The sequence below is a fragment of the Tenrec ecaudatus genome, chromosome 2 (genome assembly GCF_050624435.1).
Source record: "Tenrec ecaudatus isolate mTenEca1 chromosome 2, mTenEca1.hap1, whole genome shotgun sequence".
NCBI classification, from domain to species: domain Eukaryota; kingdom Metazoa; phylum Chordata; class Mammalia; order Afrosoricida; family Tenrecidae; genus Tenrec; species Tenrec ecaudatus.
In genome coordinates this window covers 31,297,328-31,313,402 of record NC_134531.1, presented here as the reverse complement: position 1 = coordinate 31,313,402, position 16,075 = coordinate 31,297,328, and the positions used below count along the sequence as shown (strand labels likewise).

Below are 16,075 nucleotides of genomic sequence, written 5' to 3'. Positions count from 1 at the left end.
TTAGGAGAGGAAGCTTCCACAATGTCCACTACTCCTACACTAAAGCAACTGCATCTCTTATTATAAACATCATCCCATTGCGGTGAGCCAGTCAAAGAAAACATGGCACCGGTGTCCTGATCTTCTGCAGACTTAAGGGTAAGGTAACACCTCCAGAGAGCACTACACAGAGAGGCATACACCTGCTAAGAGTTTTCATACACGCCATTTTGGTTATTAAACTTCATCTCTTAAGATTTAATAGTGATTGTAGTTCCCCTATCACATTTTAATTACAAGTGCCTTACTGAAATAACATTGACAGTTTCACTGACAGCCACGAACTAGCATAACATATTCAAAGAAAGAAAGCTGAACATGAAAAATCCCTAGGGAAAATAGAGGGAAAGGAAGGAGGGGGTAAAGTTATTATTGGGGTAGAAAAGTCAAGTCTAGGCATTTGGTTGGAAGAGAACAGACGAATGATGGACTTTCCAAATCAAGAGTTTCTAAGTTTAATACAACAGATGTTTTTTGAAATTCAGGGTTTATAAACTGTGACTTTCGGCCTTAAATAACACCTATGCTTCTGGATCAAAAAAGGCCACAACAGGTAAGATTGTGTCATTTGACTTTATTTCACACTAGGTGGTATGGGCACAAGCAATCCCCTTAATAAAGTTGACAATGAGCTTCACTCAGAACATTTTTAATAATGCACACTAAAAAAGAAAGTATTCATCTTACAAATTGTTTTGCAATCCAAATATACAACAGCTTGGAAAACACCAGGTAGGGAAGAAAAGCCCATGTAAAAGACAGGTTAAAACGACGACGAGAACGGCACAGGGGGTATGGCTCGGGCCTCACAGTTTTCTCACTGCGTCATCAATGTCAGAAATCTGTTCCTTCAGCTGGCTCCACTGCTCGGGATTTAAAGAAATACCTAAGACAAAGGGTAACATCCAAAGTTGAAAAATCCACTTCAAGCTTTCTTGAGAATTTTTATTTTTCCATCAAAAACATTCCCTTAGGGAAATTGCCACTTTTGGTGTCTAATCATTTACATGCATTAGAGATTTAACACATATTCTTGAGCAGATCAAAAGTCATAGGTACAAGCTAATACAAAATTTCATCTGCAACACCACATCCTGCATTTACTTCCGATACCTAAAGAGAACAAATGATACCGCAGCAGAAGGAATTCACAAATGCCTACTTACAGGCTAAGTGTCGAGGCCCAGATGTGGCACGGAGCAGCCCATCCAGCCCCAACGTTTGCCAACAACATGCAGCTAGTTCAGCTGATGCTGTCACGCTGAGTTCTTCCAGCTTTCCCTTCACTTTGGAAATAAATATCCCCGGGATGTGATCCAGACAGAACTTCTTAAAGTGTGCACGTTGATGCCATGCCATGATGGGTCAAATGCCAGTCACTATTACACTTACACAACTCTACAAAAAGCTCCCTCGCCTTCTCAATCTGTTTCCTCACCAGTAAAGCAGTCCTCCTCGCTAAGGGCTAAGAATAAACCAGAAAATCTCGCAATCAAGTAAACTAGCTAAATAAATGTTAATGAAATCTGTCTTGCATATTTAAGATGTCAAATCTATCTGTTCCATAATTTATACTTTACATTCCAGCTTTCTAATACCCAACCCCTATAAATAAAGAAATAAATTGAACTTGGAAGAATTCACGAATTTCTCAAAACCTGCAGATTAAATCTCACCAATTGTCTCAGGCAGCATTTGAAGAAACAAAACACGAAAATCTGGCACTGGCTACTCTGGAACACGTTGAGTGACCAAATTAGTAATTCAGGAGCAGCCCGAGCATGAAACTGTGATCGAGCATGCACACACAGGGGAACTGTCCACTACCCAAGGCTCTGCCAACCACCCAAATGCATGCTGTTTCCAAAGGTTCTCTGGTTATTTGGTGAACGTTTAAAGTAATAAGTAAAGCACTTACCTACAACGGTGACAGATTTGAGTGGATGAAGCACAAGTGGAAGAGACCCCCTTGAAGAAGACCACCCTCAGTAACAGCTTTTAGATGATCAAAAGGAAATACTGCCAACCACAACTTCCATCCGTAATTTTATCATCTCAGACAGCAATCCACTTCAGAATTACTATATATTTAAACACCCACACACACAAAATCCCACTCATCTGCATTCAAATAAAAGCTAATTAATGATAATAAAGATATACTTTATCCAGGTTTTCCTCCATGACAATAAATGCCAGCTGCTCTATTTAAACCATCTCGTTAAAAATATTTAAGTGTCATGTCCAACGCTGTCTACAAAAGGATCTATCCTTTTGCGTAAGCTGAATGAGATCTTCCATGCCCTACACATGAACAGTAGTTCAGCTAAGGGAGATGACTCAGAAAAATGTTGATGTCGACATTAGAACCAAATGCAGATGAAGTCTCACCTTTTCTTCCTGGTTTCATTTCACCTTCTTGGTCCATCCAATATTCTCTAATATCAATTAGGACTTTCCCTTTGAAGTCCCGAACACTGACATACCGCATTTTCCCAATCTGCAAAACACAAACAACATGAAGAGATCCTCCTTTCGACAGGGATGGTCACACGCAGTCCCAACTTATCCCACGCTCACTCTTCTAGTGAGAAGAGGGCTGCTACCCTCCACCTCAAAAGGGCCCCAGAGAACTTCATGCGCCGTTTACCAGAAACGGTGAGTCTAGACACTACACGGAAACCACAACAAACAGGAAACCATTTAACAGAAGGGTCTTAGCATTCACCTTTGAATATAAAAATTCATGGTTTTACCAGTGATTAATTATAAGACAGCTCTCTAAAGCATCTTGAATGTCACCAATGACATACTATATAGGTTACATTATAATGGAAAGATGTTCTTAAGATCAGAGCTAAGAGAATCGAAGCAAGTACCTACTGAGTTTCTTCAGAGCCCAGCATGTTTGCCAATCCAAGGGGCTTCAAAGAATTGTGGGAAAAGAGAACTAACAGATAAGGTTTTCCTCTAGCTCATGAGGTAAACTATCACGCAGTTTACAATACTAAATAACTCAAATTTGAATACCAGATCTTTTTGGGCAAAGTACTATCTAAGAAACTGGGTCATGAAAGATTCTTAATATGTAATGCTAAAAAAAAAAAAGTAATGCTCTAGCAATGACTACAGAGTTCCACTTTGTGGAAACTGTCTTAAAGATCTGATAAATAATGAAAAATACATGACTTTTAAAAAGGTTTTATAGAAGACCATTCTGCTTTTCCTTCCCAAATCCTTATCTTCCTGATGAAAAAAAAATGAAGTATCAAAACTAATAATAAAAATGAAAACCTAATTTTACAGGTAAGAATATCTTTACTTCCATTGTTCCACAAACTTTTTGAAGCCCCCTCATTAGAAGCAATGTACTGTAATAAAATTCAATGTAGCCACTAAAATGCTATGGTCAAAAAGCATTTCCGTGGAGGGTGAGTGGGTTGGAAAGGGGGAACTGATTACAAGGATCCACATGTGACCTCTTCCCTGGGAGAGGGACAGCAGAGAAGGGGGGAAGGGAGACTCCGGATAGGGCAAGATATGACAAAATAACGAGGTATAAATTACCAAGGGCATATGAGGGAGGGGGGAATGGGGAGGGAGGGGGGGGAAAAAGAGGAGCTGATGCAAGGGGCTTAAGTGGAGAGCAAATGCCTTGAGAATGATTGGGGCAGGGAATGTATGGATGTGCTTTATACAATTGATGTATGTATATGTATGGATTGTGGTAAGAGTTGTTTGAGTCCCTAATAAAATGTAAAAGAAGAGAAAAAAATGATTAGGGCAAAGACTGTACAGATGTGCTTTATACAATTGATGTATGTATATGTATGAACTGTGAAAAGAATTGTATCAGCCCCAATAAATTGTTAAAATAAAAAAAAATAAATTAAAAAAAAATGGAGTTTCTTGGGAGGGGAAAAAATGAGGAGCTGATACCAAGGGCTCAATCAGAAAGCAGATGTCTTAAGAATGATGATGGCAACAAATGTACAAATGTGCTTGACACAATGGATGGATGTATGGATTGTGACAAGAGTTGTACCAACCCCCAATGAAATGATTAAATTAAAAAATAAATATTTTTTTTTTAAAAAGCATTTCCATGAAAAGGCTGAAATAGTAACAAAATTCAGCCTTATATTCTCTTTAAGGATGCACACACTACTTACTGAAGTCTGCAAACACACCAAAAATAGGGTAAAGCGCCCCGAGAGCCAGTCTCTAAAAAGGAGGAACCTAAGTGTCTAATCCAAGGGTCCTCAACCTTCCTAATGCCTGGACCCTTTAATACAGTTCCTCATGCTGTGGTCACCCATAACATTATTTTAGTTGCTACTTCCTAACTGTAATTTTGCTACTGCTGTTATGACCCTTGTGAAGGCTCATTCCACACACCCCCCAAAGGGGTCGCGACCCATAGGTTGAGAACCGCTGCACTAGAGATGAAACCATTCCAACACCAACTCTCATTTGACAGAGGAAAGGCACTAAAATGGGATTGCCTTCTACCGACGATACACTTCATTCTGCCCCTGAAAATGACTCCCCAAGTCACTTGGCATAAACTTCCAACTCCCTAACGCAGATCCCAAGACCTGATGCCCCCTCCTCCCCAGCTACATCTCCCGTCTATGGTCCTACCCATTTACAGGTATGACTCCTGCATGTCAAGAACTTTCCCATTTCAAGGGCTTTACACAACTCCTTCATGTGAAAGGAGTTCCCTCTCTACGTTCATGAACACTTCCAGTAAAGCTTGAAGTGCTTCACTTCCTAAGGAGATGACTCAGAGAGCACTGAATCTTCCCCACATCACCGCCCCTCCTCCTCCTGTGGTTTACACCTACTTCAGTGGAGGGCTCAGCCAACTCAGTTGATGGTCCCACAGGAACATTTCCTAGCCTAGTCCTGTCCACACATTAGGAGACAGACCCAATCCATTTTATCATGGTTTCCATCAGGTCCAAAAGCCACACTTACCAAGCTTTGCCTTAAAACAAATGTATTTTCCTGTCAGTGAAACTTTAGTGTCTGTAGCCCTTTAACATTTATACTCCGTCTCAAGTGATTACAAAATTCTTCTAATCCAGTGGTTGTCAACCTTCCTAATGCCACGACCCTTTAATTCAGTTCTTCATGGTGTGGTGACCACGTATGTAAGGCATACCTGCATGTGGGCGGACCCGCCTGGAGAAGGATAGAGCAGTGTCTCGATCTTAAGACCATCAGAAATAGGGTCTTAGGAGACCCTGTGAAAGGGTTGTTCCATCTCCAGGTTGAGAACCGCTGTTCCAATCTATTCCTCACCAGCATCTCGCCACAATAACCACTGTATCTTCAGGGAAGGTGGGGGGATTGAAACTACGCCTCATCACCATCAGATGAAAATTCAGGACCTAGAGCTGCCTAAGAGATCTCACCAGCATCCACGCCCACCTCCTTCCCCCTCCAAGTCCTTCTCATACATGATACCAATGACCAAATCCCCCTAAAAGAAACCCAGAGGGCAAAAATTACACTCCTCTCAGGGGGATTTTATTAACTCTAATGACTTTCCCTCGCTTTATCTATTGAGCCTTAATTCCCCACTGTGTACAAACAAAGGTATCCCATCAATAAATACTTATCCAATACTAGACTTTATCACCCACCCCTCAGGTTGCAGCAGTTGATAATTTTACTGAAATTTGCATTTTTTTAAATATGAGGGGTGTCACAAATTTCATGGAAAAAAGGAATTAACCTCCCTGGCGGTAACCCCGAGTGTGGCTCAGGTAAATGTTAACTGTGTATGAAAGTTTATCATACCTGGAATGTCTACTAGAGAGATTAAAATGAGTAATTTCTTAAGAATTACAGGCTGACAGTATAAAACAACAAATCTTATGCAAAACAATGTACCGCTTTGGGTACAAAATTACTGACATCATCAGACTGCCAGGGAGGTTAAACGACAATGGCATTTCTCCACAAACATCAAACGACACACCTCTACACCAGGCGTCCTCTAACTGCGGCCCACCCAGGACATTTATCCGGCCCACTGGGTGTTTTTGCCCAGCTTTTGTTTACTTCAAAATAAGGTATGTGCAGTGTGCATACGAATGTGTTCAGTTTTTTTAAACTATAGTCCGGCCCTCCAACGATCTGAGGGACAGTGAACTGGCCCCCTGTTTAAAAAGTTTGAGGACCCCTGCTCTACACTTAAGGAACGATCCAGCATCACTATAAATTCTATTCAATTCTAATAACTTCTTCTTACATCTCAATGGAATATTGCAGCAGCCTTAATAAAGAGGACCGAAACATGACAAATTAAGCAACCTCAGGTTAAAATACTTGTCCCATTCCATTTCTAAAACAGACCTCCCCCACCCCCTTCAGGCTCTGAGTACACGAACTGGCTTCACCTGGAACATGTTATCGTCTCGGCTGCTGCTCTGCTTGGAGGACGACAGGGCTCTGGAAGTCTCCCCCGTCTTCTGCTTCTTGATGGGCTTTTCTGGAGCAACCTGCTTTTTCCTCTTTAGCTTGGGGAGAAAAAGAATATGGTTAAAATGTGCACAGAAAATAATAAAACATTTCCAGGTTCAAAAGATTCCATTACTTTTCATGAATTATATTCATGTATTCGCAGGGGAAAGGTGTCACGATCCACTTGACGATCTAACTCAGATCTAAAACAATGTTTTCCGATTATATTCTGAGCAGTACAAAAGATCTGTCATGCACTAGGGGTGGTAATAACAAGACAAACAGGAATTTTTAAGGAGATAAAGAGGGGGGCTGGCATAAGATTTCTTAGGAGGGAAAAAGGGATGGGGGATGGAGGGAGAACGATGCTCCCACTTTTGGAAACCACGGGTCTACTTAGACTGGTCACTATTTTTGTGTTTACTAAGGAAGTACACTAATTAGGCAGAAGCAACCAACTTAGTATATAAACAGCTAGTTATGATTGATGCGATGCCTCGTTCCAAAAGAGGGGCTCTGGTGGCATAGTGGCTGCGGGTCGGGCTGCTCGTCTCACCACGAAATAAAGACAAGGCCTGAGTAGAGTTAGTCTTGGAAACCCACTGGGACAGCTGACTCTGCGCTATCGGGCTGCCGTGAGGCGGAATCAACTTGATGGCAGTGAATGAGCTATTACAAAATAGATTAAAGTTAGCTTATTGACTGTATGGGTAGGCATTTTATGCTGGGCACTGAAAGTCTGTCTATAACTCAGGCACTTCCTCATCACAAAGAAATTACTGGAAGGAGAAAATTTAATTAGCATGCAAATTTATAATGTTTTAAAAGAAGTATTATAAAAGGCTTATTAAAAACATATTTCTCAAAATTGGCTACCAACCCTTAGCATTAGCATTTCCATCTTCGCAGGCAGTGAATTAATTAATGTGGTTCTTCTAGCCAAAGCCTTCAAGTCCCACCAAACCACCTTTGCCTACACGGGACTGGGAAGAAGGTGGTGGAAGACCCTGACAGAATTCACCTGTGAGAAAATGCACACAGGATTCTCTGGTCTGCCCTCCTGCTGTACATAAAATAAGCCCTCTGAAAATCATGATGAGGGATCTCATTACCAGCAAGAGGGAGGAGTTAAGTGTATCCTCTGGGCCTGACATATCCACACAGTGAACCTCCTGGATGCAAAAGACAGCTACACCATCAGAACCAGAAGCCAGAGCAGGAAACACACGTGCAACAGCCCATGGAGTACGTCTGTGCAGGCTAACACCTTGTGGAGTGGTGTGCCTCTAGGCACTTAAATAAGGGAGCTGAGTTTTCCGGCACGCTGAAGCTGAATGCCTTCTGGCTGAGGGGTCTGCCCTTTGCAGTTAGCAGACTTGACAGAACTCCGCACCATGTCCTGAGAAACAACTCAACCCTGAGCATTTCTCACTGGCAAAACAACTGATTTCCTTTTTTTGGTTTGTTGTCTGTTATTACCTTAAAAATCCCTTTGATCATGAATTCTGGGTAGTTATCACAATGGGTAGTAGAACCCAGAAAGGTAAAATAGCAAACACTATTACAAGCTCACCATTCCAAGCAGTAGAGGGCAGTCATGTTCCTTCTCAGAGGAAAGGTACAAACTAATTCTATTTTACTCAACAAATTAGATGCAGGCAAGAAATTTAACTTTACACAACTAAAAGCTTTATTTGGATATGCAGGAGCCCTGCCTGGGTAGCAACATGGTCACAGCGCTCAGGTACCACTAAGGTCAGTGGTGGGAACCCGCTAGTCTGGAAAGGCGTTTACCCCATAAAAATGTGTACAGCCTCGGAACCCTACAGGGCAGTTGCACTACCCGACAATGTTGCTGGGAGTCAAAAACGACTTGACTGCAGGAGGTATGGGGCGGAGAACAAATAGCAAAAACTACCTCGGGTTGGTGAGCCATTAGTCGGTGGACCATGGATGGCATGAGAAGCTCAATGAAAATAAGTGAACATATTCAAAGCTGTTGTGCTGGGCAGAAGCCTGAGAGTTGAAAAGCGGTTTCCTCCTCAAATATTGCCGTCTATGCTCTCGGAAGGCTGATTCAACTTCCCAGGGGAGAAGACATTCTGTGCTTCTCTGTTCGGGGCCAATTTCTCGAATACACCCCCCCACCCCCCCCACCCCCAAAAGCTCATGCTCTCTCATTTGAGCAAGTAGTGAACTGAGCTCAGACAGCTGTTAGCAGCTTGCAGTACAGAATACACCAAGCTCTTGGCAGTTGTCAGCCGATGCAGAAAAACTGAGTGGGGCTAATCAGTTTGTGTTAGCTTTACTGCGTGTTAAGATCAGTGGACCTTCAAGGATGATCAATACCAGTGGTAGAAAAGATGGCGGTGAAAACGGACATCTACATTCAATAGATCCCAGGTAACTGGCCTCAATTTAGTCAGGTGTAAACAGTGGCATTGGTCTAATCCTTATTCCTTTAGGATCTAGGGCAACCAACTTTAGCTTTCCGGAGACTCACTGGGGGCTTGTTGAAATGTGGTCTCGAGCCTGACTGAGGCCCAGTGTGGCTGTGCTCCAGGCATTCTCTACACACGTCTGGTCCCATGTTCCAGATGCCATGTGCTTTGGGGTCTACCCCTCCAGGTTCTCATCTGAAGACTGACATGCCTGTTCCTACCCTTGCAGAGTTGGAATATGAGCATTAAATTGTAACACTGTATTCAGTGGTATAGTAAAGAGTCACCTTTTTGTCGACTTCACTGTCAGAATCACTGCCAGATGAGCTTGAAGAAACAAGTTCCTTTGACTTAGGCATTCTGAAAGAAAAATACATTATGCAAACATGACTGACAAGTTGTTTGAGTGCCTTCACCTTACTCTCTCCCAGACAGACAACCACGGACATGAGGTAATGCCAGTGGTTTCATTCGACCGTGTTGTGGCACGGAGTTGTCACCCGGAGCACAGATGCTGACGGTTCTCGTCTACTCTTCCAAATTGAAAAGAACCAGCAGAGTGAACTGTACCTCAAGGAGAAAGGTACATCCTGTCCTTCTAACTCCCAGCAGCTCCGTCTCCCTCAAAGCCGATGTCTTTATAAGAGTGCTTCATTTTAGGAGGATATGCACACTTCACTACATTTTACACTGATTGTCTCCTCAGGGCCACAATTAAAATTTGAGGAAGCGCTATGAGAAAGGTCCCCCCTGGTAGGGAGTGGGTTAATTAAGTACACGGTCAGCAGTTCAAACCTACCTGCCACCTGTGGGAGGAAGGTGTGATGCCTGGTTCTGTAAAGACTGAGACTGGAAGCCTGACAGTGCAGTTCTACTCACAGGCCTGCTAGGGCTCCAGCAGCCCATGGGCTTGGCTTATGGGAAAGCCCCAATTCTTACCACATCCCAGTTCCCCAAACGTAGGTCGGTTCTTTGCTTTGAAGCAGGGGTTCCTTGTGCCTCCATGGTTTCAGAGAGAAAACCATGAGTGAGGCAAATCCCAGATGTCAAGGAACTTCCACACACATAGCACCTCTTCTAGGGCCTTCTAACTCGAGGGGCTAAAGCAGTATTCACCATCCTTGGCACCTTCCTCAGCTGACTCAGAAGGTGGGGTCCTATTCCTACATGTATACCCTCATGGACCTGATATACAATGCACACTCTGTGGCTGTTGGGTGAATAAAGAAAGACTTCCATTTCTTCTGTAGTCATTCACACACTACCTAACTCACTAGACCAAGCTTGCCCATTTTAGCCCTGGGGATTGAACAAATCTCACAATAGGGGTTCAAATTCAAAGGAAAGGGCCATCCCCAAACTGGCAAATAAATTCCAGATGTTCAAACCATGCCTGATCAGCCTGTAATTGCTTGAAGACAGAATACAGAGGGGTACAGGAAAGTGCTCGATCATCTTCCATTGAATGGCTTCCTTTTGCAATCTCCAAAAATTCTTTGAATTCATGCTGACAGAGATGCCCATCCGCTACCCCAAAAAATGAGGGGCAGCAGGGAGAGGGGAGTGAACTGAGTATAACCCATTTTTCACTGCCAGTGAAACCTACCTGGGGGGGGGGGGGGAACCTAAAAAAAAATGGAAACACCTCCTCCAGAACCCAAAGACGTCTGCGTTCAAACGAAAGTGGAAAATGGTATCTCCGCGGTGATTCCCAGAAATCCTGACAAGATACCTTTCCACTTAGCCAGTCTTTACTGGTCTAACACCGGGGGGAGTGCGGGGGGGGGGGCGTGTACGCATTCAGGCAATACTACCGCAGAATATGCACAAAATGCAACTTCCACAAATGCACCCTGGCGTCTTGGCTAATGGGGGTTGGAGAAGAGCAGGTGGGCACAAGATGGGAGCACGTGGGAGCCGGGAGCCCGGCACGGGAGGGGCCGCCCCCGGCTGGTACCGCGCGGGCGGGAGGACGCAGGCTGGCCGGAGGGGGGCTGGGGGGCGGCGAAAGGCGAAGGAGACGGAGTGGGAAGAGGAGGGACTTGCTCCCAGCGCCATTTTCTTCTCTCGACGCGTCCCCTCCCCCCGCCGAACAGCCATTCCCTCGGCCCCCGGGCTCTTCCGGCGCGGCGCGGCGCCGCGACCCTTCCCACCGGGCGCCGAGCCGCCAGGGGAGCCCCGGGGGGCCCGAGCGACGCCGCGAGGGGCGCGCCCCGCACGCGCCCCGGGGGCCGCATTGTCCCGGGGGCGCCCCGGCCCGCGCTGCCCACCCCCCGCCCCCCAGGGTGCAGCCCGCCGGCCCGGCCCTCCCGCTCCTTCTCGGCGGCGGCCACCGAGGGGCCCGAGGCCGGCCGTGGGGAAGGGGTCTGCGGAGCCCGCGGCGGGGAGGGGAGGGGAGGTCCGGCCGGGCCGCCGCCCCCCGCGGTCGGCCGGCGAGAGGGCCGCGGGCGGCTGGCAGCAGGGCGGGGGTCGGGTCGGGGGCGGCCTGCGCACTCACGCTGTGTCCGTGCCGCCGAACGGTCTCCTGCCTGCTCGCTCGCGACTGACAGAGAAACGGAAGTGATGGCAACCGAGGGCCCTAGGTCCCGCCCCTCGGGGCCGGGGACACGTGATGGGGCGGGGCCTCCGCCGAGTTGGGGCGGGGCCGCCTTTCCAGGGCCTTAAAGGGACCGCGCGCGGTTCGGGACGAAGGTCACGACGGTTGCGACGTCACCGTTCGGATGGGGTCCGTGAGGAGAGGAAGGAATGGAGAAAGCATAAATGACCAGAATCGCGCCCCGCATTTGTTCGATGCGTCTTTTGCATTGATTTGAACGGCCAGACGGAAGAGATGAAACCCCAGAAATGGTCCCCAAAGTCGGCCTGGTAAAATCCACAGGGAGGATGTTGAAGGCACCGCACGTAATAACGGAAAGTGCGAAGATCTTTCAGAAGGTCCTTGGCCAGAAACACCTGATCTCGGGGCAAAGGTGCTAAGATGTGCGGCAGGCAGGCACAGGAGGCGAGAGAGCCCCACGCTACAACCTGGGAAATCAGTATCAACAGCAGAGCTTGGGTCGGCACCAGACACACACACACACACACACACCACCACCACCACCCACCCACCCATAGACCTATTGCAGTACCAGACCATACAGTCTTTAGTAATGTTTATTTTCCATTTTATCATAGCATAATAACATCATAAACATAGTTGTCGATTGCTTAAATGTACCGTTTCTCAAATTGTATGAATACTAACAAAATTGTTTTTTGCAAAAATCTTACAATATTATTAGTCACCAAGCAGAAAAACCTGTTTTAAATTTTCCTCTTTTTTCTTTTAGTTACTTCATTCTTCCAAAAAAAATGTATTGCTGTAAGTTCACAAATATTAATGACCCCAATATTATAGCTAAACATCAGGAAACTTGACTAAGTCAGCAACCAAAAGCACCAGCGGCAACGGAAAACCACTGCAGAACGTGCAGTCCAAGGCCGGATTTGAAACGTCCTTGTCCCTGGGTGATAATGGCACCTTTGACCTGAGAACATTAAAAATCACTGGGGAGTCAGTTCTGACTCATAGCAACCCTATAGGACAGTGTTGCCCTGCGCCGTAGAGTCTGAGGTGGTAAATCTTCACGGGACCAGGCCGAAGGAACTGATCGGTTTAAGCCTCCATCCGGGTGGCTAGCTGCTCAATGCTTACTCCACTGTGCCACCTTCTCAAACTCAGGACAATCGGGTCACCTCCAATTCATAGCGACCCTACAGCGCAAATCGTTGCCCCCTGTGGCTTTCCAAGACTGTAAATCTTTATGGGAATAGAAGCCTCATCTTTCTCCCGCAAAGCTGCTGCTGGGTTTGAAACACTGACTTTGTGGTTGGAAGCCCAATGCATAACCCACTACGCTTCCAGGCCCCTCTCCCTACCACTAGAAGTTCAACAAGCAAACTAGCGTAGAGTTTTAGGTTGTTATATGTGTAAACTGGGCTTCCACAGCACCACCTCCAAAAAAAGTTTCCATTACTACAGGAAGATTTTTATCAATTTCTGCTGCAAATTTTTATGGAGTGATTTTGGTCTTTCTCCCCTCTAGCAGTGTCCCCCAGTGCAGTCCACATGCCCTGACTAACGAGTGGTTTGATGAATGCTTACCATAGCCATAAATGAAAATGAAGCTATAGCTAGGTGACCATCATTTCTCAAGCTCCTTCTACGCACCGGACATTCCACAAGCACTGCAGCCATCGAACTCATCCTGCCACGCACGACCCAAAGAAGGAACGGCTATTCTCTTCCTTCTGAAAAGGAGAAAACGGGGACATTGGTCGCTCAAGGTTTTACACAGGGCGAGTCGTGTCTCACACCCTGTCTCCTGAGCTCCATGCTGAAGGAGGATGTAGAAACCCTAGCCACTCCTCCTTTTTCCTGTCTAAATGACCTTGCAATTCAATAATTTAATCTTATCAAGAAGAGTTAAATAATTATCAGCACTTTCAATTCTAGAACATAGTCTTCCTTGTACTCATTTTTATTCATGTAGTTTCTTTTCTAATTGTGGCAAAAAATATACACAAGAAAGCATTCTCCAATTCAACAAGTACATGTGTAATTCAGTTGAATTATACTCTTCATGTCGTACAACCGTTATTGATATCCTTTTCCAGATTATTCCACCACCATTAACATAAACTCAATGCCCCCTGAACAACTCTTTCTCTTTTACCCCTGGTAACCATTGGCCAAGTAGGGGTTCTTTAATTTTTCTTTCTTTCTTTTTTGTAAGTATTATTCTTGATAGAATATTCACACATCACACTCTTCTGTGGCTCAATCGCAGAAAAGAGTTGTATATACATCATCACAATCCCTTCCGGTGCTCCCTACCCCCAGGCCTTACTTCCTCCAAGATAGATCGGTTTGTCCTTTTAGCAGCCCGTGGTATTTTCAATCGTCTTCTCCAGCACCACAATTCAAATGCATCAGTTTTTCTTGGGTCTTCCTTACTTAATGTCCATCGGTCTTTCTTATTTATCAATAGACATGATATAGTGAAAACCTCTGTATAATTGCCCAGTGAAAGTTACAACTACAAATACGCTACCAATCCCACCTGGAGCTGGACTCCCGTGAACTGACATTCCCTGGCATTGTTTCCCAAAGGAATAAGGCATTCAGCTAGAGAGATGAAGGAAAGCATTTGAGGTGGAGGGGAACGAAGATTCTGACCAAGGCCTAGCCACAGACCGAGTAAGGCACAGATTGGCGAGAAGGCCTAGAGAGATGGCAGGAGATTCACCTAGAAAGGTAGAGTGAAGCATGATGGTAAAGAAAAGTAAACGAAGCTTTTATCCCATATGAGAAAGAGGAGTTTGAGATGTTGACCATTTTTCAGCCTGGGAAGTCATGGTTGAGGAAGGAGAGATTGGGAGTAATAGGAATATTGGACTGAAGAAGAAAGAGCTGGACGTTGGCACTACTGTATAGAAGGTAGCTATAATGTCCGCGGTAAAAAGTGAGAAGAAATTCCTAGAATGAGAAACTAACTGCTGTTTGGACGTAACCCCAGCTAAACTTGCTGAGGTCCGTGTCTCAGCCAACAAAGGGGAGGTCAAGAAGAGTTCTTCTAAACTCAACTCTGCTGGGGCCCCGTGCAAATCTGCCTTGAGACTCAGGGACCTACATTGAAGACCGAGGAGAGGGACCCAAACTCTCCTTTTTGCTGCTGTACAGGACAAAGCTGTGGAAGTGGGAGGGCTCACGACAGCCACCAAAAGAAATGTGCCGAACCTCAAATGAGGAGATGATGTCTAGCAGGCAGAGTAGGCCACAGACAAAGGAGCACTGCCCAGCGGTGGCCACTGGTTCCTCTGTCCATTGTTTTCCAAACTACAGTGGTAGTTCTGAGAGGTGTGTTTTCGTCACCACTATATTGGGGAAGTCATGTAGTGAAAAATCCCAAAACACAGCAGGTAGAGAAATGGGAAGGGACTTATCTCGGTAGAAGAAGGTTAAACAAGTGCCCGGAGATACAGATGCCAACAAAGACTTGCACTATTCTGTTCTTCTTCGAAGGTATCAGCAGGTCAGGTCCAACTGATAACAACCCGTGGACAACACATTGAAGTGCTGGCTGGTCCTTTGCCAGCCTCACAATTGTTATCTTTGAGCCCATGGTGCAGACACTGCACAATGATCCATCCCATTGAGGGACTTCCTCTTTTTCCATGACCCTCTAGCAAATATCATGTCCTTTTCCAGAGTCTGTTCTCTCCTGATAGCCTATCCAAAGTATGCGAGATAAAGTCTCACCATCCTAGCATCTAAGAAGCTTAAGACAGGTTTGTTAGTGCGCACGTCTATTCAACAGTCTTCACCAACACACCTCGCGTGCATCATCTCTCCTGAGTTCTTCCTTATGCCTTGCCCGGATTTCACATGTATATGAGGGGACTGAAAATACAGGGCTCGGGTCAGGCGCACCATAGTCCTACTCAGAATTACAATCAGAAGTAAAGACTGAGAATTACAATCAGAAGATGTCACAGAGGCTAGTGAGGGTGGAATAAGGTGGAGAAAAAAATAGGGGAGTAGTTCAGTTTATAACAGGGGCACTTAGACCCCGGGGCTCCATCCACCCGGCCCTCATAGAACCAGGGTGTAGTAAGTTCTCTGGGAGATTGAAGGGAGAGAATAACATGTGGGACTGAGGAGTCAAGTAGAATCCAGGTGACTCAGTGAATGTCCGAAGCCTAAATGTGAGAGAATCCCTCCCCAGACCTCTCATTTCTATTTACCCATTGACAAATTAAAAGCAGACAAAGATACAAATTCACTCTTCTATCTTCTCCATGGTCAGACTATTAATCATAATGAAATGTTTACACCCACCAGTTGCCACTAGTGTATTCCTCCCCACACGCGCCGGCCTAGGGCGGGCTCCACAGGGTTTGCAGGAGCTCATTTGATGGAATGGGTCACCTGGCTTCTCTTCCAAGGCAACTCTGGGTAGACTCCAGCGCCCAGCCCTTCGGCTAGCAGTGCCGCATGTTAACCATGGCAATAAAAAATCATCACTGACGTGGCTTGCTATCAGGACCCCTGCAACTCTTCCGCTCCGTCCCTGACG

General features: G+C 45.5%; 1 protein-coding gene across 1 annotated transcript; it reads right to left on the bottom strand.

Moving 5' to 3' along the window:
- Nucleotides 1-593: 593 nt before the first annotated feature.
- On the bottom strand, nt 594-11,560 carry SUB1 (SUB1 regulator of transcription). Its single transcript, XM_075540905.1, has 5 exons — nt 11,455-11,560; nt 9,245-9,317; nt 6,453-6,572; nt 2,431-2,539; nt 594-925 (listed from the first exon to the last, which is right to left on the bottom strand). Exons 2-5 carry the CDS (start codon nt 9,314-9,316, stop codon nt 846-848), a joined length of 381 nt encoding a protein of 126 aa, XP_075397020.1. The 5' UTR covers nt 9,317; nt 11,455-11,560; the 3' UTR covers nt 594-845.
- Nucleotides 11,561-16,075: the final 4,515 nt, after the last annotated feature.

What these genes read in the sequence shown, in the direction of transcription:
- SUB1 (XM_075540905.1), bottom strand. Translation starts at nt 9,316, where the DNA reads ATGCCTAAGTCAAAGGAACTTGTTTCTTCAAGCTCATCTGGCAGTGAT. An exon ending in ACAGTGAAGTCGACAAAAAG is followed by an intron (nt 6,573 to 9,244) that starts GTGACTCTTTAC and finishes TTTCTCCCCAAG; the next exon opens with CTAAAGAGGAAAAAGCAGGT. An exon ending in GAGACGATAACATGTTCCAG is followed by an intron (nt 2,540 to 6,452) that starts GTGAAGCCAGTT and finishes TGTGTTTTGCAG; the next exon opens with ATTGGGAAAATGCGGTATGT.